Raw genomic sequence first — 26,513 nt, 5'->3', positions numbered from 1 at the left:
GTCTTCCGCACTGCTTCCAAAGAATACCACCCCGGGAATACAAAAGACTAGAGTCCTTCATTCAGAAGTGGAGAGAGCTTTTGGAGCAGCAGGGAACTCCCTTCCTCGGCCTGCCCAGCACAGCAAGAGCCAATAACCGATGCCCAGCAAGTACTCAGGCTGGCACCGGGAAAGCCTTCTTTATGCCTCTGAAAGGGAGACAGAGCTACTCCTACAGAGCCCAGAGCAGCTGAAAGCAGCACAGAAAAGCAAGGGTACAGGCTCAGCATGGGCAGCACGCATTTTCCACGCAAACAGCCTGGTGCCCCTGCACTGACCCCAGCGCCCCGCTACCCCAGACTACATGGAGAGGCCACCATCCACAGCATCTATGAAAAGCACCTCCAGCTCTGGACCCCTATTTTACAGGAGACTCGGCTGAACGTGAACACTGATAAGGAGACCGGGATGGTGTCTGGGCAGCGGAAGCTGCCGTCCTGTATCGGCGGGGCGGTCAGAACGGCAGGGAACCGGCTGTCGCCGCCGCAGAGGACCGTGGTTCCATAGAGGGACTTGCTGACAGTCAGGGCCACATACCCGAGTCACCCCAGGCATGAGGGCTCCTTATCTCAGAAGTGTCAGAGTAGAAGCTGGAGGGCCATCCGGGGTGTCAGAACGGCGCATACTTCCCAGCTCCCTGAATTGGTAGGATCTACAGATCCCGTGTTTCCATCCCTGAGGTGGGGTGGGGATTCGGGGGGTGCTTTCACATGAACAAATGTGCCCCCGGCCACGAGTAACCCTTTCCCCAAAGCTTATCACAGTGGTTCATGACAGCATTTGCTTTTTCTACTGGACATGGAGACTGCCAAACTAAGTATCAAATGTGCTGACTTGAGTATTCCCAACGCCAGAAAGTGTCAGATCTATAAACAGTTTATGAAGGAGTATAGACTTTCAACAGCCAAAATGAGTACTTGCGGACAACAGTGAGTGTGTAGTTTTTTTGAAAAATTCACAGAAGCTATAGAAGAAGTTGCTAATCTTCCCACTCGAGGTGTGTGCCACCTCAGAAGCTCTAACGATCCAATTTCCACCAACAGGCTACTAGTAAAACGACTTAAAGAGGGAAACAGCAAGTCTTACGAAAAGAAACAAAAAAAAGGCCTAACCTTTTCAAAAGACGAGTTGTTGTTCTCACAGGCATGGCCTCAGCACACGTTCATTCTCATGCGTTTGTTTAAATTAAGTGATTCGTAATTTCACCTTCCAGGTTATGAGTCCTCCCATTTCCAAACAGAGGAAAGGCGGAAGGGCCGACACACTTCCTTGGTTTTTACACTTTTTTGCATTATCATCCCATATGGTTTCACCATCGAGGCTCTGGATGTAAAAATGCTTGCCCAAGGCTGCTTTGTTGGTCACTATTGTGCCAGCCTGCCCTCAACCCTGGTCTCCCTGCCTGGGAAGGGCCCGTCACCCACACCACCTACAACCAAGACCAGCTCTGCTGTTAGCTCTCCTACAAAGCTGTTTAGACCTTTAAAGCTTTCTCAGAGGTTCCAACCCCTTGTCAAGACACACTAGTCTAGAAAGAAACACACACAGTCAACTGGAGGAACCTTTAGGAGATACACAACTTTGGGTACCACTGGCCTCATCTCAAGGTCCATCTTGCCTCCAGCTTCCTGAGGGAGCTTTTCTGGAGGGAGGGGCAGAAGAGGGGAGCAAAGGGGACTAGGCGTAGATTGACAGGGAGCTGGAAATCTACAAATGAGGATGTGAAATAGGAGATTTGGTGTCTGAGGCCTGTGGACCCAGGCAGTTGTGTTCAGGCTGCCATTTTTCTGCAAAGAAGTCTTTGAGATCTTACGAAGTCCTTAGTTGATTTGGTCCCATTTAAAAAAAAATTTGTTATAGTTGTAGCAAAATATACACAACATAAGATTCACCATTTTAACCATTTTTAAGTGTATGGTTCAGCGGCATTAAGTACATTCATATTATTGTGCAAGACTCCCATTTTCAAGTGCACCCTTCACATTTTCTCCTAAGATATTAAAACGCTTTTTCAGCCTTTCCCTCATTTGCATGTGGTGCCACACTTCTGGGTGACAAGCTACAGTCTTCAAATCTGGCATCAGTTTTTGTTAGAGACATTGGTTTTAAGTCAATGTATTTTCATTTCTAGGTAAAAGCATATGATTCTATAGCTGTTTTCCTTTAAATTCAAACAGATGCTGGTCCCACATTAACAAAGGTTTGTCAGAAATCAAATTCAAGGGACTTCCCTGGTGGTGCAGTGGTTAGGAATCCACCTGCCAATGCAGGGGACACAGGTTCCATCCCTGGTCCGGGAAGATTCCACATGTCGTGGAGCAACTAAGCCCGTGCGCCACAACTACTGAGCCTGAGCTCTAGAGCCTGTGAGCCACAACTACTGAAGCCCACGCACCTAGAGCCCGTGCTCCATAACAAGACAAGCCACCACAGTGAGAAGACCGTGCACCACAACGAAGAGTAGCCCCCCCTCACCATAACTAGAGAAAGCCCGTGCGCAGTAACGAAGACCCAATGCAGCCAAAAAAAAAAGATAAAATTCAAGAACTATTCTTTTTTTTGTTTTGTTTTGTTTTGTTTTTGTTTTTGTTTTTTAGTTTTTTTTGGTGGTACGCGGGCCTCTCACTGTTGTGGCCTCTCCTGTTGCGGAGCACAGGCTCCGGACGCGCAGGCTCAGCGGCTATGGCTCATGGGCCCAGCTGCTCTGCAGCATGTGGGATCTTCCCGGACCGGGGCACGAACCCGTGTCCCCTGCATCGGCAGGCGGACTCTCAACCACTGCGCCACCAGGGAAGCCCCAAGAACTATTCTTGATTCCTGTAAACTAACTGGCTCGAATCACCCCCAAAAAGAGACAAAATTTTTAAAACTCTTATACTTACTACTTTATTAAAATAGCTAAATTCATATCCCAAAAGCATCTGTGTTACATCACTAAGGAAAACTTCCAAAAAAAATTATTAGAGATTTTAAAGATTCAGTCAAACCTTTCAAAAAATTAATAAAAAACAGTCGTGAGGCTCTTTGGTGGTGCTAATGGTGGACACCGGGAGGGCTCATGCCAAGGAATACTACCCAGAACTACTGCTGCCACTATCCTTGTACCCACGGTGAGCCATAGCCACCCCCCGCCTCTGCAGGAGACCCTCCAACACTAGCAGCTTAGCAGTCAACCCTTTTGTTCTTAGTCCCGATACATGGATTTGAAGCCTAGTTCTACCAGTTGGCTGTGCGAAGTTGGACAGAGTGTTGGGACATTCACAGAAAGATAGACAAGATGAAAAGGCAGAGGGCTATGTACCAGATGAAGGATCAAGATAAAACCCAACAAAAAAACTAAATGAAGTGGAGACAGGCAACCTTCCAGAAAAAGAATTCTGAATAATGATAGTGAAGATGATCCAGGACCTCGGAAAAACAACAGAGGCAAAGATCGAGAAGATGCAAGAAATGTTTAACAAAGACCTAGAAGAATTAAAGAACAAACAGAGACGAACAATACAATAAATGAAATGAAAAATACACTACAAGGAATCTTCTGCCTCAGAATAACTGAAGCAGAAGAACGGATAAGTGACCTAGAAGACACAATAATGTAATTCACTACTGCAGAACAGAATAAAGAAAAAAGAATGAAAAGAAATGAAGACAGCCTTAGAGACCTCTGGGACAACACTAAACATAACAACATTCACATTATAGGGGTCCCAGAAGGAGAAGAGAGAGAGAAAGGACCCGAGAAAATATCTGAAGAGATTATAGTCGAAAACTTTCCTAACGTGGGAAAGGAAATAGCCACCCAAGTCCAGGAGGCGCAGAGAGTTCCATACAGGATAAACCCAAGGAGAAACACGCCAAGACACATAGTAATCAAATTGATAAAAATTAAAGACAAAGAAAAATTATTGAAAGCAGCAAGGGAAAAATGACAACATACAAGGGAACTCCCATAAAGTTAACAGCTGATTTCTCAGCAGAAACTCTACAAGCCAGAAGGGAGCGGCATGATATACTTAAAGTGATGAAAGGGAAGAACCTACAACCAAGGTTACTCTACTCAGCAAGGATCTCATTCAGATTCAATGGAGAAATCAAAAGCTTTAAAGACAAGCAAAAGCTAAGAGAATTCAGCACCACCAAACCAGTTCTACAACAAATACTAAAGGAACCTCTCCAAGTGGGAAACACAGGAGAAGAAAAGGACCTACAGAAACAAACCTGAGGGCTTCCCTGGTGGCACAGTGGTTGAGAGTCCACCTGCCGATGCAGGGGACACAGGTTTGTGCCCTGGTCCGGGAGGATCCCACATGCTGTGGAGCGACTGGGCCCGTGAGCCATGGCCACTGAGCCTGAGTGTCCGGAGCCTGTGCTCCGCAACGGGAGAGGCCACAACAGTGAGAGACGAGCATACCGCAAAAAAAAAAAAAAAAAAACCCGAAACAATTAAGAAAATGGTAAGAGGAACATACATATCAATAATTACCTTAAACATGAATGGATGAAATGCTCCAACCAAAAGACATAGGCTCCCTGAATGGATACAAAAACAAGACCCATATATACGCTGTCTACAAGAGACCCACTTCAGACCTAGGGACACATACAGACTGAAAGTGAGGGGATGGAAACTGACATTCCATGCAAATGGAAATCAAAAGAAACCTGGAGTAGCAATACTCATATCAGATAAAATAGACTGTAAGATAAAGAATGCTACAAGGGGGCTTCCCTGGTGGCGCAGTGGTTGAGAGTCTGCCTGCTGATGTGGGGGACGCGGGTTCGTGCCCCAGTCCGGGAGGATCCCACATGCCATGGAGCGGCTGGGCCCGTGAGCCGTGGCCGCTGGGCCTGCGCGCCTGGAGCCTGTGCTCCGCGGTGGGAGAGACCACAGCAGTGAGAGGCCCCCGTACCGCAAAACAAAACAAAACAAACAAAAAGAATGTTACAAGAGACAAGGAAGGACACTACATAATGATCAAGGGATCAATCCAAGAAGAAGATATAACAATTATAAATATATATGCTCCCAACATAGGAGCACCTCTATACATTAGGCAATTGCTAACAGCTATAAAAGAGGAATTCGACAGTAACACAATATAGTAGGGGACTTTAACTCCTCACTTACACCAATAGAGAGATCATCCAAACAGAAAATTACTAAGGAAACACAAGCTTTAAATGACACAATAGACCAGATAGATTTAATTGATATTTATAGGACATTCCATCCAAAAACAGCAGGTTACACTTTCTTCTCAAGGGCACACGGAACATTCTCCAGCATAGATCACATCTTGGGTCACAAATCAAGCCTCAGTAAATTTAAGAAAATTGAAATCATATCAAGCATGTTTTCTACCACAACGCTATGATATTAGAAATAAATTATAGGGGAAAAAACGTAAAAAACACAAACACATGGAGGCTAAGCAATACGTTACTAAATAACCAAGAGATCACTAAAGAAATCAAAGAGGAAATCAAAAAATACCTAGAGACAAATGACAATAAAAACACGAGAATCCAAAACCTATGGGATGCGGCAAAAGCAGTTCTAAGAGGGAATTTTATAGCTATACAAGCCTACCTCAAGAAACAAAAAAAATCTCAAACAATCTAGCCTTACACCTAAAAGAACTAGAGAGAGAACAAACAAAACCCAAAGTTAGTAGAAAGAAAGAAATCATAAAGATCAGAGCAAAAATAAATGAAATAGAAACAAAGAAAACAATAGCAAAGATCAATAAAACTAAAAGCTGGTTCTTTAAAGAGATAAACAAAATTGATAAACCATTAGCCAGATTCATCAAGAAAAAGAGGGAGAGGACGAAAATCAATAAAATTAGAAATGAAAAAGGAGGAGTTACAACGGACACCACAGAAATACAAAGCATCCTAAGAGACTACTACAAGAAACTCTATGCCAATAAAATGGACAACCTGGAAGAAATGGACAAATTCTTAGAAAGGTATAACCTTCCAAGACTGAACCAGGAAGAAAGAGAAAATATAAACAGACCAATCACAAGTAATGAAATTGAACCTGCGATTAAAAATCTTCCAACAAACAAAAGTCCAGGACCAGATCCCTTCACAGGTGAATTCTCCCAAACATTTAGAGAAGAGTTAACACCCATCCTTCTTAAACTCTTCCAAAAATTTCCAGAGGAAGGAACACTCCCAAACTCATTCTACGAGGCCACCATCACCCTGATACCAAAACCAAACAGAGATACTACAGAAAAAGAAAATGACAGGCCAATATCACTGATGAATATAGATGCAAAAATCCTCAACAAAATAGTAGCAAACAGAATCCAACAACACATTAAAAGGATCATACACCATGATCTAGTGGGATTTACCCCAGGGATGCAAGGTTTCTTCAATATACACAAATCAATCAATGTGATACACCATATTAACAAATTGAAGAATAAAAATCATATGATCATCTGAATAGATGCAGAAACAGCTTTTGACAAAATTCAACACTCATTTATGATAAAAAGTCTCCAGAAAGTGGGCATAGAGGGAACCTACCTCAACATAATAAAGGCCATATATGACAAACCCACAGCAAACATCATTCTCAATGGTGAAAAACTGAAAGCATTTCCTCTAAGATCAGGAACAAGACAAGGATGTCCACTCTCACCACTATTATTCAACATAGTTTTGGAAGTCCTAGTGACAGCAATCAGAGAAGAAAAAGAAATAAAAGGAATCCAAATTGGAAAAGAAGAAAAACTGTCCCTGTTTGCCGAGGACATGATACTATACATAGAGAATCCTAAAGATGCTACTAGTAGAAAAACTACTAGAGATGCTACTAGTAGAAAACTACTAGAGTTAATCAATGAATTTGGTAAAGTTGCAGGATACAAAATTAATGCACAGAAATCTCTGGCATTCCTATACACTAATGATGAAAAATCTGAAAGAGAAATTAAGGAAACACTCCCGTTTACCATTGCAACAAAAAGAATAAAATACCTAGGAATAAACCTACCTAGGGAGACAAAAGACCCGTATGCAGAAAACTATAAGACACTGATGAAAGAAATTAAAGATGATACAAACAGTTGGAGAGACACACCATGTTCCTGGATTGGAAAAATCAATATTGTGAAAATGACTATACTACCCAAAGCAATCTACAGATTCAGTGCAATCCCTATCAAATCACCAATGGCATTTTTTACAGAACTTAGAACAAAAATTCTTAAAATTTGTATGGAGACACAAAAGACCCCAAATAGCCAAAGCAGTCTTGAGGGAAAAAAACAGAGCTGGAGGAATCAGACTCCCTGACTTCAGACTATACTACAAAGCTACAGTAATCAAGACAATATGGTACTGGCAAAAAAAGAGATATAGATCAATGGAACAGGATAGAAAGCCCAGAGATAAACCCACACACCTATGGTCAACTAATCTATGACAAAGGAGGCCAGGATATACAATGGAGAAAAGACAGTCTCTTCAATAAGTGGTGTTGGGAAAACTGGACAACTACATGTAAAAGAATGAAATTAGAACACTCCCTAGCACCATACACAAAAATAAACTCAAAATGGATTAAAACCTAAATGTAAAACCAGACACTATAAAACTCTTAGAGGAAAACATAGGAAGAACACTCTGACATAAATCACAGCAAGATCTTTTTTGATTCACCTCCTAGAGTAATGGAAATAAAAACAAAAATAAACAAATGGGACCTACTGAAACGTAAAAGCTTTTGCAAAGCAAAGGAAACTACAAACAAGACGGAAAGACAACCCTAAGAATGGGAGAAAATATTTGCAAATGAATCAACGGACAAAGGATTAATCTCCAAAATATATAAACAGCTCATGCAGCTCAATATTAAAAAAACAAACAATCCAATCCAAAAATGGGCAGAAGAGCTAAATACACATTTCTCCAAAGAAGATATACAGATGGCCAAGAGGCACATGAAAAGCTGCTCAACATCACTAATTATTAGAGAAATGCAAATCAAAACTACAATGAGGTATCACCTCACACCGGTTAGAATGAGCATCATCAGAAAATCTACAAAACAACAAATGCTGGAGAGGGTGTGGAGAAAAGGAACCCTCTTGCACCATTGGTGGGAATGTAAATTGATACAGCCACTATGAAGAACAGTATGGAGCTTCCTTAAAAAACTAAAAATAGAATTACCATATGACCCATCAATCCCACTACTGGGCATATATCCTGAGAAAACCATCATTCAAAAAGACACATGCACCCCAATGTTCATTGCAGCACTATTTACAATAGCCAGGTCATGGAAGCAACCTAAACACCCATCGACAGATGAATGGATAAAGAAGATGTGGTATGTATATACAATGGAATATTACTCAGCCATAACAAGGAACGAAACTGGGTCTTTTGTAGAGACGTGGATGAATATAGAGACTGTCATACAGAGTGAAGTCAGAAAGAGAAAAACAAATATCGTATATTAACACATATATGTGAAACCTAGAAAAATGGTACAGGTGAACTGGTTTGAAGGACAGAAATTGAGACACAGATGTAGAGAACAGACGTATGGATACCAAGGGGGGAAAGCAGCGGGGGTTGGAGGTGGTGGTGTGATGATTTGGGAGATTGGGATTGACATGTATACACTGATGTGTATAAAATGAATAACGAATAAGAACCTGCTGTATAAAAAAATTAAATTAAATTAAAAAAAACGAACCAATGCAAAGGAGAAAAAAGTCGTATTTTGGACAGCTGTAGGTGATTTTTTGGTGTGCTTTAGAATGTTTCTTTATTAAATAGAAGGCCTCTTGGATCAACAATTAGAGTTTATTTTGTATTGTGTCTTATGATCTCACTTTACATGTAACATCAATTTGGTATCTTCCTCCCTAAGAAATTATTTGTTACTAACTTTAATGAGATGGAACCACAAAGAAAAAGCGGGAAGGGAAAGAGCAAGTCCCCTTCCCTAATATGGATGTGTGTGACCTTTTGAATCCCCTCCTGTATGACAGATGACTCAGGATAAATTAAGGGGCAGTGATAGGGGAATTTTTTTGTTGTTTGAGCTACAACTGACCTATAACATTAGTTTCAGGTGTACAACATGATTCGCTATTGCAAAATGACCACCACAATAAAGTCTAGTTAATACCCATAACCCAGGGGGGGTCTTTAAAAACAGTGAGTAATGCTCCTTGGGTGGTGCCATCTTGGTTGGTCACAACCCTCTAAGTTTGGTGGTATTCCCCTCTTCGAAACCCTGATTAGTCCAAGATACGGTAGAATCTCCTAGATTTTTCGAAATACTGACACAGGGTGTGAGGGTGAAATTCTAATTCAATTGGTCTAGGGAGGAGAAAGGTGAGAGTGGAATGACAGACAGGTGTTGTGTCCTAGGAAAGCATGGCAAACCAACCCGGATATGCTCCACCTGGGGCCTCTTGATATACTGATAAACTGCCCTTATTAGGACAGTCAGGGGAGGAGTTCTAGTTCAGGCTGCATGCCACGGGTGGGCGCTGGACCACAGCTGTCTGTTCTCCTTGTCACTGTTGTACTGCTAGATGCGGAACACGAGGAATGTGAAAGGAGGGATCTGCAGGTAAACCATTTATAACCAAACCACCTTGACCATCTGGATGATCCAGAAGCACTGGGACGTGGAACCTGAAACCCCACAGTGCAGTCTTTAGGCTCATAAGGGATCCTTTGCTCTATGAGTAAGAAGGATGCCCAGCCGATGGAGATTAAAACGGGGGGGTGTAGAACCCCAAGAGAAGGAAGGTGAGGTGTGCCTTCCCAGCCTGTCTGCTGGACCGTGGGCTCTTGCGGATAGTGTGTCTTGGTTTAGGGATTGTTTTTATTCTTCCTCAAGCCTAGGTTTCTACACAGCCACCACACTTAGCTATGTGGTCTGGTACACGGGATAATCCCAACTTTATCTGGAGTTAACCTGTGGGGCAGCGGCCTTACAAAAATGAAAGTAAAATGATACCATAAAAAATATTCATTATATGACCAGCTGGTCAACTCTTCCCTCCCTCTCTTTGGTGTAACAGCACCTGTTGGCTTAGAAATGTTCGGAGTTCTCACACTAGTGCGCCAAAACCGCCACCCTTCCCATGCTGGCATCCACCGACCTCCCACCGACCTCCCACCTCCCCCACCCCCCAAAACCTGCATATCAAATATTACTTCCTGCTGTCTATGACCACACCGCCTTGGCAGTTAACATCAAAAGCAAACACACGAAGAGAAGAGAAGGCACTGGAGCTGGGGAGGAAAGACAAGCGTAGGTAACGTTTCATAGACTTTTTTGCTAGCGCCCAGGTGCAAAAACCTTGGTCACATGTATTTCAACTTCTCATCTAAGGGCTCATCTTTTCTCCCCCAGAATGGGGAGCTAAGGGTAGCCCTTCTCTGCTTCCACTCCCTACCCTCCTGTTCCTGAAACACACATGAGGAAGCCACCCCTGGGGACCCCTACCTGCCACCCGAAGGTGAGCCACGCAGGAACAGCATCTGGCAGCTCACCTATTCTCAACTTGTGCAGGGGCTGACCGAGGCTGACACTCTGTTCAATGTTGATGGTTCCTCATCAACACGGGCTATGTTTATCTAAATTGAACAGGTTTCCACCATCTTTTTCCTGTCTCTGGAGGGTTCAACAGCTCAGGGTAACAACTGTCATGAATGTTTAACACAGCACCCAAAATGGGACTGGAACCAAGGCCAGATGACATCTGCTTGCTTATATATCCCAAGCCACCAACTAGCTGTGTGACCCTGGGTTCCTCCCTCGACCTCTCTGGATTGCAATTTTTCCGTAAAAGAAGGGAGCTGGCATTGTCCTAAGATACTCTCCAGTTTTATAATTTTATGGTCAAGTTGCAACCATTTTACTTCATCGAGAAAGGGCAACGTATTCTCCACTTCACAAGGGCAATTTCAATTGAGTGGTGCTGTGTTCCTGCAGAAGTAACAATGCTAAAAGCAAACAAAAAACAAAACCCCTCACCTGGTTTATTACTAGCCTGTAAGTTTGATCTACAAAGTAAGCTGGTTAATTTTGTTTTGAATTTCAGAACCCCCCCTATCTTCCAATAAACGTAACGACAACCTCTTTGGAACAAAGGTTCCCACAGCAGGGCCTACTGCATTTCATTAGAGCCAGAAGGAAAGCCCTGCCCAGATACAGGTTCTTAGTGGCCTCCCTAACTCCAGCCTAGCCTGCAACTAGTTGCAATTTACCAACATATCATTTTATCATTTCTTTGCTTCAAAACTTTATACAGCTCCATTCCACCTAAGAAACAAAAGCTCAAATACGTATTTTGTTAGCCTGGCAGGGGATAACCACTCAAATTTAGCCTCGCCCGACTGGACCAGCTCTTTCTCTGAGCTCCCCAAGCACAAACCCAGAGGTGGAGTTTCCTCGTCTGTGGAAGAAACCTTTGGACATAAGATGCCTCCTCTCCAACCTGCCTGACCCACCACTCTCCCACACCATCACCGCCACCATCCTTATCTGAGTTCTCTAAAACTCAAGTCCCACCTGGTCGAAAGTGAACTCTCCCCTGGCTACTGCAGCAAGAAGTACTTGAATTTCTTCTTTGTATTTCTCTCTATTTTTAAAAAGAATATTATACTTATAAATAAGAACAAAAGTTTTCTTAAAACAAGAACTCTACTTACAATACTTGGAGCTACAAGAGTTCTTCAACATTCTGTTACTATCCAATCCCTTTATTTTAGAGATGAGAAAGCCAAGTCCAGAGAAGCAGCTCGGCATCTTGCCGAAGGTCCCAGGGCAGCTTAGTGGCAAAGAAGTGATGGGAACCTAAGTTTCCTGACTCCCAGAACTTACTGTACATGGCAACCTGGTACCATGTTCTCTGCTACTTGGTATCCATTCAAGAGCTTCTAGTGTTGAGTATATCCTCTTTTCCACAACAGAGAGTTGTGTGCTGCCCAGCACAGGTGTTCAGCAAATGCAGGAGGGGAAAGGGAGAAGAGCTGGACGACAGATGATACACTCCCCCAGGAACCCCTTCTTAGGAGGAGACCCAACTTTGTGCCAAGTCTCTGTGGGGGGATGTCCTGACTCATTTTCAACTCCTCCCATCCACCTCTAACCAATGCCCTCTGCTTTCCTTCAGACCTTCCAACCAATCCCCAAACGGCCCAGAGCATAAACACACCCTTTGCATACGCATCCCCTACAGAATGACCACACTCGTGTTCTTACATCCAGAATGAGGGTCACAGCAGCGATTCCCAACTTTCTAAGAGTAAGTATTCAAAGGTTGAAAATTCAGGGCTCGGCCCTCCTCCCCAGGGATTAGAGCTGTATTTTTAAATAACTGTGAATTGAGAAAAATATCACAAACATTCACCGTGAACTCAGTACAGTAGTATTTTATTGAGGTTGTATTTGATGATTCTATAAATGTAGCTACATACATTGAAAGAGTCATACATGTACATGGCGGATGTTATGTACATATTCGCTTCACAAACAACACTTGAAGTGCTTATGGGTCCCCAGTCACTTGTTGGGCAACTCCTGGGTGGTGGCATCAGTTCAAAACTTCAGAGGGGGGGGTACCTAAATGCTGGGGAGGGACCTCTTCCTCTGAAAGAAAAATATGATAGGCCAACGAGGGTCCACAATCAGCTCATTTCAGATTTCTCACTCCATCTACCTTCTTGTTGGAGTTATTACTTATCACAGGCGTTGGTATCTTTAGTACCTCTTTGCGGGGGAAACAAAGGGTCTTACTTCAGTCCTCTGGTCTATTCTTGGCTTTCCCGGCAATGCTGCCTCAGGTAGAAAGCCACTTTCCGATTCATATTCCGGGCTCTTTCCCATCTCTCCCCAGGAATTATCTCTAAAGAGTAAGTGCTGACAAGTGATTGATCATTTGCATTTTAACCCTATTCAAATTTGGGTAAATGGTTTAATATGCATGCTAATATTCTATCATTATTCCAATTAAGGAAACTATTATGTTCAAGTGTTTAATCAGGAGAATTAGGGAGAACTCCAGACACCTAAAATTAACCTTTAATAGTCTTGACATTCATTTCATTTAAGTGCAATTTGCCAAGCTATAAGCAACTCCCTGCCTAAGACTTCTGCTTAAGCACGTGGGGATTCCTGATAAGACCTAAAAGCAATTCATTTCCTAACTAGATTGCTGTCTAAAAGAATAAACTAAAAGGGCTACAATTTAAATACAATCAAGTCCCCAAGCAGTCACATTCCAGAAGACTTAAACATCATCATCTTGATCCCCAGGAACAACAATGCTATTCGCTTCAGAAACAACACAACCACTTCCTCTTTCTCTGACCTTCTCAGTTTAATTACTTCCTGTGATTTCTTCTAGGGCTGAGTGTGCCTGCTTCCCAGGGCGGCTGGCTTTCCATAGGAGACTGATTTGTCTGGAAGGTGCAGAATGCCAGCTGACAGACATTACACACAAAGACCTGGGACTTCCTATTTCTCTTTTAGCGATGGATCTCTCGGGCCGCCTGGCATGCACCAAGAACTTTTTTTAAGCCATAAGAAGAAGAAAAACTTCTTCCAGCACCTTCGCATCTAAAATCAAGCTATACCTCAAAGCTGGAGGTCCTGCCAAGAATGGGGAAGGGCAGGCCCTTGATGATATCTCTCCGCCTGGAAGCACCACCTTCTTGTCCAATGAGCTTCTTCAATAGCTTCCAAATGCCAAGTATGTGAGGTCACCTTTGAAGACACAAACCTGGCAGCCGGGAGCTCACCATCATCACAGCCACAGACAGGCTCTTGCTACTCAAAGGTCCCTGGATCTGCAGTACCAGCAGCATCAGGAAGTTTGTTAAAAATGCAGAGTCTCTGGCCTTACTGAATCAGAATCCTCATTTTAGAAGATTCCCAGGTGATTCCTATGCACATTCAAGTTTAATCCTCCTCTCAAAACAGCTAGGCTAAAAAGCAGGTCCAGGAGTATAGCGTGCTTGGTTTGCCGTCCTGCTCACACACACTCCATCAAGGGCAAGGTGGCCGGTTCTCTTTCCAAAAGAGGTCTCCGTGGAACTGCTCTTTGTATCAGTACAGAAAAGGCCACCTCAGTGGGCACTGGTCCCCTACTCCACAGAGCTGAACAGGAATGCAAGGAAGAAATGTCATCTCATAGTTCCGAGGCATTTCCAGGATTCTAAACGAGTTCTAACTTCATTCGCTCAACGGTAATGTCAATCGAGCTGTACACGCGATAGTTTCTTTGCAAAAACTGAGGCTCTGTGAAGTCATGACACGTCATGTTGTTCTACAGACACGGGATCTGAAGTCAAAGACTGTGGGTAAAAATAACAAATCCTGCTCTGTGACCTCAGACAAGATGCTTAACCTGGCTGAATCTTTTCTTTGCCTGCAGCTGTGGACCCTTCTGGCTCTTGGGCACAGTCCATCCACGTATGAGTGCGTGAGTTTATGTACACGCAACACACAAGCGCACACACACTCCCCCTAAAAATGACTCGAAGAACTTGTTAGGGGATTCTAGGAAGGGCATGTAGCTCCTCTAATGCTCTGGAGGAAGACTTCCCTCCACCCCAAATCTGGGAATCCCAATGCTTGCAGCTCGAGGGGGGAACCCTGCAGAGGAAGAGGAAGAAGAGAGGAAACACCTCTGGCAGCCGGTCAGTCCATGATCCAGACCACACTGGCCTCACACCCCTAAGGCACATGGAAGTGTCTAGCACGCTAGAATGTAAGCTCCCCAAGGGCAGAGGGTGCTTCCGAGTCACAGCTCAGCTCCTGCCTGACAGGTAAGGTGTCTGGAACACTGGGTGCAGTAAGTGAATGGCACTCCACAGCTAGTCTCTCCCTTTCCTCCAGCCTCACCCCCACTGCTATTTATTTTAGCCAATAAATAATTTATACATGGTTTTGCAGTTAGGATCCAAGTATGCTCTAAAGTCAAGTTCTTTAGATTCAGAGAATACTAGACTCCAAATGGACACCTGGAATCTAGCAAATCTACTCATTTTCCTTAGCATAAAAGACATCTAAGAACGGATGGTAGGGGCCTCAAAGCTGGTTTGCAGACAGCAAACTCCTCATCTGAAACCTGTTCACCCACAGATTAGTGAGAAGGCCACCATTAAGCCTTCAGGGCCAGAAAAGTAACACTGAGCCAGGGCACACCATCCTGGCACAGCAGGCTGGTTTTGGAATTTGGAGAGTGAGAAAAATCCCAGATATGATTTAAACTATTAAGCAAAGGAGAGAAATGTAATGACTATGTTAAGACTATATTCACACTTATCCAGCTTCCAAAGGTCTGTAAAAATGAGTAAAATTATTGGGATGCTGACGATTAAATTAAACCTCTGGTCCAGCATCCACTTTATTCCTTGCCTGGAAATATAAAATGCGAACACCAACACGGCACGCAAGTAGACAAAACAAGCCATAAGCCAGCTTACTCCTAAGAGAACTCTCAGCCTCACTCATTTCCACCAAGCCTATTAACTCTTGTTTTAGAGACAATTTGAACGCTATTGGTAATATGATTTCTAGACCACAGACAGGGATGGCAAGAGAGTCAACTATATGCTACTATAGATAAGTACACTGACTGTTAAAGAGTCTGTAGCGGGAAGAGGCAGAGTGTGACCCCAAAGCCCACGTTTCTTCCACTACCATCATGACAATCTGCCCCTCGCAGTAGTTCTGAAAAAAACAAAAACAAACAAACAATAAAACTCAAAGTCTTTTTGGATGTGGGTACAATGTGAATTGTCATTTAATTTTTTAGATAAGGTAAAACTATTTTTCAATTAATGAACATTTATGTTAACCAATCAATAAATGTTTGCAGAAAGCCTACTATGGGCTCAGCACTCTGCCAGGCTATGTGGTATACAGGTCAATAAGCTATTATTCCCACACCGGGAAGGGCAGACGGGCCAAGCTTCTGGGTGCATTCTCAGTTAGGGTGGGATGCAAATATTACAAAACAAACAGTGCTTATCTGAAAAATCAATAAGGGAGGCAGAGCCAAAGCAATGAGAAAAAGAAATAAGAGGAATAAACAATGAAAATGAAACACAAAGATGAACTAGGAAAGACAACTTAAAAAACTTAGCCTGAGGGGCTTCTCTGGTGGCGTACTGGTTAAGACTCTGCCTGCCAATGCAAGGGACACGGGTTCGAGCCCTGGTCCGGGAAGATCCCACATGCCGCGGAGCAACTAAGCTTGTGAGCCACAGTACTGAAGCCCGCACTCTAGAGCCCACGAGCCACAACTACTGAAGCCCGCGAGCCACAACTACTGAAGCCCACGCGCCTAGAGCCCGTGCTCCGCAACAAGAGAAGCCACCGCAATGAGAAGCCCACGCACCACAACGAAGAGTGGCCCCCGCTCGCCGCAGCTAGAGAAAGCCCGCGTGCAGCAACGAAGACCCAACGCAGCCAAAAATAATTTTTAAAAAGTTAAAAAACTTAGCCTAATTAAGTTTTAAGCGTTTATGAATGACCACAGGGGATAAATCTAAGAATGGAAACAACGAGATCTGAAAAGTCGTTATTTCAGTACAAAGAGGAGGGGCCAAAGCCCTACATTTTGAAGCTGCCCGTGTTGTTTCAATCTCTTCACTCACAACTGCTAAATGCCAGGGTGATGTCAAAATCCATTTCTCCTTAGTGCAAGTCAACATAGAAATTTTGTTTTCAAGTAAATTTTCAACTACCCTTTGAAAGTAGCATAAATAACATAGACAGGATTTGCTATCATGTGCCCCCTGTGAACATACTGTTGACAAAAGATCACCTGAGAAATGAGTAGTTACAAAACAGTTGCTTCTTAATTTAGTCAACTCCTATGCCAGTTAATATCAAATATTTTACTAAGATCCAGGCCTGACTTCCTTTCCCTGACAGGGTACACCAAGCTGTGGTAACAATCTTCTATGCCTACTAGGGCAAGCACACAGAAAACGCATTTCACAGAGCACGGTGTGCACCAGTGCAAAACATTCCTTCGACTCCAGTGACTAAAAGCCCTAGACAATGCCTTAAAAAATCATCAGTGTTCTAGCCTTAAATATTGATCAAAAAGAAACATTTACAAGAATAGTTAATGAGTTTATCAATGTGACTGGGTCTTTGAAAAAAAAAAATCAGCCCAATTTACTTAAGAGAAAACAAGCCAAAACCGAACACAAAAACTTCCTGCTCTGCCTCTGTTATCATCTTGTTCCGTTTCTGAGGATTTTGCTGTTAGATTGTGTATTTGTGTTCATCCCCATAATATAGGAACTCTGCCAATAGTGGAGTTCATCAGCACAGCTGTCTCCAACTTCAAGTGTTAAGACTCCATCAGAACCCTATAGCTACTGCAAATTGATAATACTGTGATTTCTGCCGAGATTCTCCTGCAGAGGCAAAAACACAGGCCCTGGCTTATTGTGTTTAAGACGTTCTACTTCCCAGTTCTCACAACAGTGATTGGAATCAAAATGGTTTTGAGATGTCAATCACAGATCACCACCACCAGATAGTTCTGCACCCAATTGCCACAAGACATGTTTCAGGTGAACACGGAGTTTCTGAGAAGGAGGTTTATACACAACCTAAGTTAACCAAATAGGACAACTATAATTATTGCATTAGTCTGCGGGGGCAAAACAGCATTTTAAAATAATCAAATCCATTTTTTAATTTAATAGATCTTTATTAAAAGCAACCACAATGTGCCCAATGGTATTGGGACAACAGTTAGAAAACTAGGCAGTTAAGAGGTAACCCTAAATCCCAAAAGCTCATGTTCTGGGACAGAATCTAGCTGGGTGTAAGTCCAACTCTAAATGGTGATAACTGTCACACAGTGTGGGAGGAAAATGCTATAAAGAGCCCACGGTTTTGACTTAGGGAGTCGGGGTGGGGAAAGTCTAGGAGGACCTCATAAGAGGAATGACTCAGAGCTGGCTGGCGGGGGGAATGAGCAGAATTTCACTTGCTGGAGAAGGAAAGGAAGAAAGATGACTCCGGAATAAACAGCACAAGCAAGGAGACTGTTGAGCAGAATAGTATCGGTACTGATACTGATCCACTTTTTATACATGTTTTTGGTTAAAGGGACTGGAAAAAAGGTAGCATTTGTTAAGATCCCTGTGGAAATAAACCCAACAGATGGAGGTTAGTCCAGGCCCACCACCTAACAAGACATACAGCCTTGCAGTAGGCACTTTATACAATGACAAAGTCTTTATACAGTGACAATGTCCTGGCTTATAAGCTTGTTAAGGTCTTTCCAAGGTTTTTGTTTTGCTTTCAAGATTTTCTAAGGAAGAGACCAAGATTCCAATTCTGCATAGTCAACTCTGTTTTCAACATTTAAGGATTCTATTCAGGTAGAGTAGAAACACACCCCTTTTTTTTTTTAAGGCTAATGCATAGAGAACAGATCAATACTTGTAATGGGTCTAATTACCACAACTCTTATTTCAATGACTGTAGAGCGAACATTCCAGTAATAATCAACTCTGAATTCACACTCCTCCCATTATCTTAAGGTGTATCACAGAATGCTCAAGCCCAAGTCTATTTAAATTCACTTTAATTCAGTATGTGCTTCATAGCATTTTCAGGGAAGATAAGGGAAATGAAAGAAATTATGGCAATGACAGACTGTCATCAATTCAGAAGAATTAGGGACAGCGTGACTGTCAGAAACAGTGTGAGCTCTGAAGTCAGAATGACTAAGGCTGACCACCCTCTCCCCTTCTGAGAATAACTAAGGCTGACCACCCTCTCCCCTTCTGAGACAGTACCTCATGGTGCTTTAAAAACACAGTCCTTCCTGAGCCAGGCTGCTGGGGTTATTTAACCTCTCTGGGCCTTGATTTCCGCACCTATAAATGGAGGTAATAAAACCATCTACTGCATAGAATTGTTGAGAAGACTAAATGAGTAAAGTGCTATAAAAGTTATTTGCTCTCTTCAGCTTCCTCATCAGTTAAATGGGGTAACACCTCCTTCACACGGTTATTTGAAAGTGAGCCTGTAAGACACCTATCTCAGTGCCCAGCACAGAGCCGACACCAGACACCTGTTATTCCTAGTGTGGGCTGCAAGCTTTACACAGGCTGGCTCATTTAATTCCCACGGCAACTCCACGACATCAGTAATATTTATTCCCATTTTACTCACTCAGATAAAAGCAAAGTGAGATACATAAGTAACTTGCCTTAGATCAGAAAGTGACCAAATGGCTAAGCCTTGAGCCATAAGAATATGTTACAAATGCATTTAAAGCGGGATCTTCAGCCCTTGGCTGAAATAACCAGTTAGAAAGACATTTTTCAGTCAGTTGAGACTGAGAGTTAAAGACAACAGGGAATTATTCTTAATTTTGTAAAGTGTGATCATGGTATTGTGGTTTCACGGGATAGTATGCTCGTCTTTTGGAAAGTAAGCTCAAGTAATTGGATATGAGAGTTCTAATGTCTAATTTCTTTGAAATGGTTCAGCAAAAATATTAGAGCCTTTTTTTAAAAAAAATGGGAAATCTTCCAACATTAGGGAAAATATGTGCGAGGGCAGAGCTACAAATCCATTCTCAGCAAGATGTGTGTTGCAGAGAAGAGTTCATGAACAAAATAGAAAGCTGAATGGTAGCCAGGTGTCTCCTGCTTGAGAAGGGTTTCTTCATTTTGTCTGCAAATTTCCAAATCATTTATAACCGTGATCAAATGATTTAAGAATACAGACAGAATACATATGATTTAAAAAACATTTTCCACTCCCTGTATACAAAAGACCACTTTCAATAATTTATTGATGCTCGTTAATTTTTCAATTATTAAAAAGCAGATCTGTGGAGTTGTAAATCTTAACATGCATTTCTATCTGGAGTGGGATCAAAAAAGGATCAGGGTATTTTCTATATGGAAGCTGTTGTTTAGGACCATCAGCGAAAAGAGCATTCCTGAATTTATGAGCATGTATTTATTAGAGAACACTTTTATTTTTCTCTTTTCTTTTCTTTTTTGGCCACACTGCACGGCTAGCAGGATCTTAGTTCCCCCACCAGAGACTGAACCCGGCCCACAGCAGTGAAAGTACAGAGTTCTAAAAACTGGACTGCCAGGGAATTCCCTAGGGAGGAGTTTTAAACTGACACGGAAAAGAACATTAGAAGACAAAACTTATTATTTTAAAAAAATTAAGCATGATTTTACCAGTTGCAAGACTGAGTTATTGTATTCTGATGCTAAATGTAACGTATTTAAACACCTGTATTGTGTAATAAAACCCTTAAATATATGTGGACTATCAGGAAAATCTATTTCACCTAATGCACAAATATATCTCTCAAGTCTCCAGTTTGATGTCACTTCCTTATAAGTAACACACCTTGTCTACTTCTGAAAGATTATCTGAGGGACCTCAAACATAAAACCATTAGAAAATAGGAGACTGTAATGAATATAGAGGAGCAGTAAACAAATCTAGCGAAAACCTAAGCTAATATGGCTACCATAATCAAGCAAAAATTTTAGCTGAGCTTCCAGAAAGTGGTAGCAAAAACAAAAAAAAAGCAATCACAGCTAGCTCTGTAACTCAGAGAGAAACCTTCTTCCTGGCACCAGCATTTAAAAGGAATTTTTTTCAGAGGGATCATTACATAAGAACGTTAACCAATATAATGGACAGAGTCCACAAATGGCAGTTTACAGCCCGAACAGCCCGTTTTCTTACCAGGCATTTCTTGTCTCATGACAAGGTCATTACATTAAAAGAAATCCCGAGAAGGCCACTTCTGCAGTGCGCTAAGGTGCCACAGCTTTCTGATTCTCTAACTGAAACCAGAACCTGTCCTCAAATATCCATTGTCTCAACTGGGCTTCTGACAGCAGTGGGGGCAGCCGGTTCCATGCTGAACTGCTCAGAAAGCCTGGAAGAGAGAGATTTATTTCTTGCTGGTGATTCCACATGAAATCCCTTTGCTTTGGATACCAGATGGGGTAGGATGTACAGCCGACCTGCTGCCCTGAAAAGGGAGCGGCCAGGCCAGTATCCCCGAGGGATGGAGCCAAGGAACCCAATCTAGGGCGATGAACCAATCTCCAACAAGCCCAAAGCATGGCAACCGTCCCTCCCTGCTGCTACCGCTAACTGTGTGTGCAGGGCCAAACAAGGACCCATAAAAATACCTGTTTATTAGTCAGGTCCAAAAAGGGGCAAGGCGCAGCAGCATATTCCTCCCCCTGCCCCATATTTCAGCCCTAGAAGGGCAACATTTTACGATTTCAAGATACAGTCTATGAAGGCAAAGCAAAAGGTCTAAAATAGAAAGACCAGTAGATGTGGTGGGGCAGCGGACACGCACACCAGGCGGGATCCTCTCCAGCTACGGACGCGTGTCCGGCAGACCAGGAGTTACTACAGTCAAAGCTCCCTAGGGACCCACAGAAAGGAAATTCCCTTTCCCAAACACCAACCCTCCCAACACCCCCTCCCGCCCAGCCTGGTGACAGCAGACGCCAAAGGATAAAGGGGCATTTAAAAAAAAAAAAATGAGTAGATTCTTAGAGCACAGCATTCTGTCACCTGCTGCATAGCCCTCAACGCCGGCCAGCCCTGAGTCACTTCCCCTCTCTGCCCCGGGTCTCAATGCTCGCGGGGGCAAAAGACCCGGGGCCTCGGGTGGGGGCTACCCACAGCCCCCACGCCCCTGCACACACGCACGGGGCCTCCCTCCAGGCAAGTCCCGGCGGCTACAGACCCGCTCTCTGCGCCCCGGCCAAAGAGCCCCAGCCGGCGCCGGCGCTACCTTGGCTAATGGCAGCTCTGAATGAAAGGAGCCGAGGCAGGCTCCGGATTTATGAATGTGCAGGGCAGGAGGGGAGGGATATCATGTGACAATAAAGGAGACCGTCTTATTCACAAAAAAAAAAAAAAAAAAAGTGGCTGGCGGCGGGCACAGCCACTGAGCAGAGACGGCCGCCGCGGTGCGGTGACCGCTCGGACCCGAAGCCGACGACCTCAGGCACGGGGCCGGGCGGCCCTGATTCTATTGCATCCGCGATCGGAAACGCCTCGGGCGCGGGTGGGAGAAAGCCAAACCGGACTCGGCGACCGTGGAGCCGGAGGGAGCTGCACCCTTGGCCCGGGGCTGGAGAAAGACACGGGTCCCGCGGGAGGCTTTACACAGAGACCCTCCAGCGAAGCGCCCCGAGCATTGTTCCCCTCGGGCCCGCGGGCTGGGCACGTACACGTGTGCACGCGCACACGCACAGATAAACACACACACAGATACATACACACACGTGTCCGCAGCGCGCTGCCCCGCACGCTTCCGCCCGCCCCCGCCGCACGACCTCTGATCCGCCCAGCGAGCAGCCCAGACCCCGCGGGACGCCTGTGCTGGGCCCGCCGGCGCGTGCACACACACTCACACGCGCCGCGGGACCCCTGGGCGGCTCCAGCACGCCGGCCCGCGCGGGGACCCGGGCGCACGCAGACCCCCGCGCAGCCCGCGCCCAGTCCTCCCTGTGCTCCGCCGTGTTTTTTATGAATGAAAATGTGGTATGCAAATGAGAGCGATTCAGGAAAACGACATGGCGGAGCCTCGGCCCCAGTGGGCTCCCGAAGGGACCGCGGCGCTAGCGGCGGTTGGGAGAGCCACAAAGTCACCGTGTAAAAACCCACCGACCCCGGGAAGCCGGAGCGGGGGTGTCAGGTCTTCCGCTCCCGCCGCCGAGGATCTCGGCGGGAGGAGTGTTTGTGAGTCCCCGGACAGGGAACGGGGACCGCCCCGAGGTCACCCGCGCGCCCTTGGTCCCCGCAGCGGCCACCAGCCCGCCGACCCAAGGCGCGCCCCCGCTGGCCCGCAGCAGTTTTCGCCCCCTCCTCACTTCAACAAGCAGGAAATTTCGCGTCCCAAAGCCCACAGGCCAGCGAGTCACTGCACCCCACGCCAAGTTCACCCAACCAGAGTCCCCGCCCGCGTTCTCAGCCCCGGCCCCCACGCTGCCCCTGCGGGGCACCCTCGTCCCACCCCGCGGCCAAACTTACTCGTCCGGGTGTGTTTCTTCGGTCATTTTCCTGTTCACCTAGACGCCTGTCCCGCGGCGGGCAGCTTTGCTCCCTTCATCTTCCTGTCTGCTCACCCCCCTTCTTCACATCTCCGGAGATCGCCTGATTTGTTTGGGGGGAGCTGCTAGAGATGAAGGGGACGCCGCAGAAGGCAGAAGGGGAAGCAGGGCGACCGGAGCGCGGGGTGAGGTCTGGGGGAAGGGGTGCACAGGCAAGCTTCGGGGGGGAGTGAGCGCCGCAGCGCCGAGGGGCGAGGCGGGCGGGGGGCTCCGGGGGCTCGGGGGCGGGCGGAGAGGAGAGATTTGGGCAGGGGACAGCGATGGGAGAGGAGGAGAAAAACAAGAGCGCCGTGGAGCGGCGGGGACCGCTGAGAGCAGGAGGAGAGGGCGGGCCGCGGGTGGGGGCTTGGTCCGGGGTTGCCCCCGGAGAACCGGGCCAATCACGGTTCCGGGGAGCGCTCGGCGGTCGGGGGAGGTGCGCCTGGAAGGCGGTGCAGGGCGCCCGGTACGAGCCCCATCTCTTGACTCCGCCGATTTACTCCATATTGGATTCTCACCGCCGCCAACAGGAGGAGGAAGTAGGGCGGAAGCGATGACGTCTTCCCAGCGGCCAGAGGTGGTGGAGTGCAAAAAGCTTCCTACTTGCGACCGAAAAAAAAAAAAAAAAAAAGGAGGAAAAAAAAAAACTTTGTTCCGTCTACTGAGCATGCCCGGCTTCCTTTCCCCCCCCACCCCCCACCCTCCCTCCTGGCTTCCACTCCCGGAGGAGCCCCGGAGCGGAGTTACTTGCGCCGCGTCTAACTCCGGATCCTCCTTCGTTAGCGCTCCGGGTTTTAAGATGCCCGAGAGGAGGGAGGAGGCGGCAGCCGCAGACTCGCACACATCTGGCTCCCGGTTGGTTCCCTCCCTCCTTCGAAACCCCTGGATTAAAAATCGGAGGACTAGGGGGGCGGGGGGGGGGCGGAGACGAGGAGCTCAGAGGAGGGCCGGAGGGGTGCTCGCGATCAGAAGATCAACTATCCCCGACCTTGGAGCGGGAGAGTGGGGGGCGGCACAGGTGCCTTTGCCAAGATTCTGAACGTCAGAGGCTTTTCAGTTTCACGTGAATCTTATGATCTTTTTTTTTCTTAGTAGGGGAATGGGCAATTTTAAGGAATCATTATTTGTACATTGAAAAAAAGAAATCCAACACAACCCAGAAACGTTTGCATTCCAGTAGAAATGAAAGACTTTCCCAGGTTAAAAGGTAAACCCAAATATGTTTTTTAAATTATTCAGTAAATCTCTCTCAAGTTGGTGGAGGATGGCCCTTGTCCCAGGCCCTTGAACGCCACAATTCTTGGCCCAGAGGTTGCCAGCTGCCTGGGCTTTGGCACAGTGAGATGGGGAGATGGAGAGCTCCTCGAGCCCTGTTCCCCCTCCACCTCCCCTTTGTTTTTAAATTATTTTTCCTGCCTTGGCCTGGGACCCTGGGCCTGGATGGGCCTGCACTTTCTAAAACAGCACTGTCTAGGCAATGGGCAGGCAACCTAAACAACTGTAACAGGATCTTTGCTTGGCTTGATGCTCTGCTGTTGCAGTCTTGAAATTCTTTATGGTGTTTGAACAAGGGGCTTCACGTTGTTACTCTGCAGTGGGTCCCACAAATTCCATAGCTATTGGATATTTCCTTCTGGGGTCTTGCTAGGGAGCAAGAGATGCAGTCTCTGCCCCTTCCTGATCTCCCAGTGCAGTACTTTTCTATCCTCCTGAATCTGCCAAGACACTACACAGAGATTTTTAACTTAATAGCAACCACTGAACAAATTAAGAGAAGATTATATGCCTCAAATGTAGTATACCTAAAGTGTACATGTATGCATTTGGACAGCCACAAGTACTCCGAAGACAGAATTTCACCTTGAGTCAAGGAAAAGCTAGTGGTTTACCCTAGCCTTCGTGTTTACGATAACCATGATCTTGGTGGACGTGGATTGGGTTCCACCCACCCTTGATGCTGAGTGCTGCTGTGTGGTGGTGAAAAGGGCACTAGACAGGGGAGGAACACCTGGGTTCTGGTTTTCTCCTAGCAGTCCTGAGACCCTGAGTGAGGCTTTTAGCAATTCTTCAGTTTCTTTATAAAACAAAGATAACAAGGCCACGCTTGTCCTTCTGTTTTTGAGGCCGTTGAGGGTCTATGAGAAAGCACTGAACAAAGCAAGACCTCGTTGTTGTCCAAATCCCCATAAGGCTAAGGCATCTACCCAGTTCTCACCTTTGCCCATTGTTGCTTTTCTCAACAATGTTTGAAAGAGTTCCCACTCATTCATTCCTGAACTTCCAGGAACATGGACATTTGTCCATGTCAAAATTATCCACCCAATGGGCATCTCTTCGGCGCCACCCTCCAGTTTCAGAGTACTCAAATGGCAAGGTGGCAGGCGAGGTGGTTATTAATTTCTGCAGGTAGGCAAGCTGATTCTGTGTTATCACAACTCATTCATCCAGCTCCCTGCTAATAGCAGTGAATGACTGGCCCAACCCAGGGACCAGGCAGCCGGAGGAACAAAACATTCCAAGGTCCAGGAGTAACCAGGTCCCAAATTGGTTGTCCTGCTGCCAGACTCCAGCAGGTCCTTAAGTTCTCTGAGCCTCGGGTTCGGTGTCTGTAGTGTCAGGATAACTCCCACAACATAGAGTCGTTGGGAGGATTAAATGGCTATAAAGTGAAGGCACTGCTGTGTTACGCACTCTGCAAATAGGAGATTAATGGCAACCATTTCTTCCTTCTAGCCTGTGGATTACCAAATGCTCCCCCCACCGCTCCTGGTCCTCTGTGTTCCTCTAAAGAAAACCTTGCAATTCTCTTCTGCCTTCTTCATTACCCAAAAGGGGCCTTTTGATGAAAATGTTCCTAGCAGGTCACCTCTTGTTCCCCCCCATCAATTGCTAACTGTGACTCCGGCAACTCCAAAAATAAATGGCGGTAGTGGGCGAATAACTTAAATGTTTTTTGATCTATCAGGGTGTTATCAAAGTCTACTGGATTGTTTCCAGAATAGGGGGTATCATGGATTCAGGGCTTTAATGACATTGCTGAAAGAGCTAAATACCCGCATCACGGTCTCTCCCACACAACCAGCGAAACAAGGGGCAGGGAAAGCAAACCAAAGGTGTCTCGTACAGCGTCAAAAGTAATATTGATCTGCTCACAACTTCACGCTAACCTAGCGGAGCCCCCAGCAGGACCCCCACCTACCCGCCTCTCAACCGGAGTCCGGGGCCCGGGAGCACCCCCTCCCGAATCCTCCTCGCCAGCCGCCTGGAAAGCCTGGAGCCCGGAACCGGAGCGACCCTCGGCGACCGCCGGACGGGCATGCTCAGTAGAC

The 26,513-nt window shown here is 45.5% G+C and overlaps 1 protein-coding gene across 1 annotated transcript in view; it reads right to left on the bottom strand.

Moving 5' to 3' along the window:
- SPRED2 (sprouty related EVH1 domain containing 2) overlaps nt 1-23,861 on the bottom strand; it is a 119,480-nt gene extending 95,619 nt beyond the window's left edge. The window contains exon 1 of the mRNA XM_060026478.1: nt 23,126-23,861. Within this exon, the coding sequence (XP_059882461.1) occupies nt 23,126-23,151 (26 nt within the window). The 5' untranslated portion in view covers nt 23,152-23,861. The remainder of the gene's footprint in view (nt 1-23,125) is intronic.
- Between the last annotated feature and the right edge of the window lie 2,652 nt (nt 23,862-26,513).

This window comes from Delphinus delphis, chromosome 12, assembly GCF_949987515.2.
Source record: "Delphinus delphis chromosome 12, mDelDel1.2, whole genome shotgun sequence".
Classification (NCBI taxonomy): domain Eukaryota; kingdom Metazoa; phylum Chordata; class Mammalia; order Artiodactyla; family Delphinidae; genus Delphinus; species Delphinus delphis.
The sequence above is the reverse complement of the archived record's forward strand: the minus strand, read 5'-3'. Positions and strand labels throughout refer to the sequence as shown.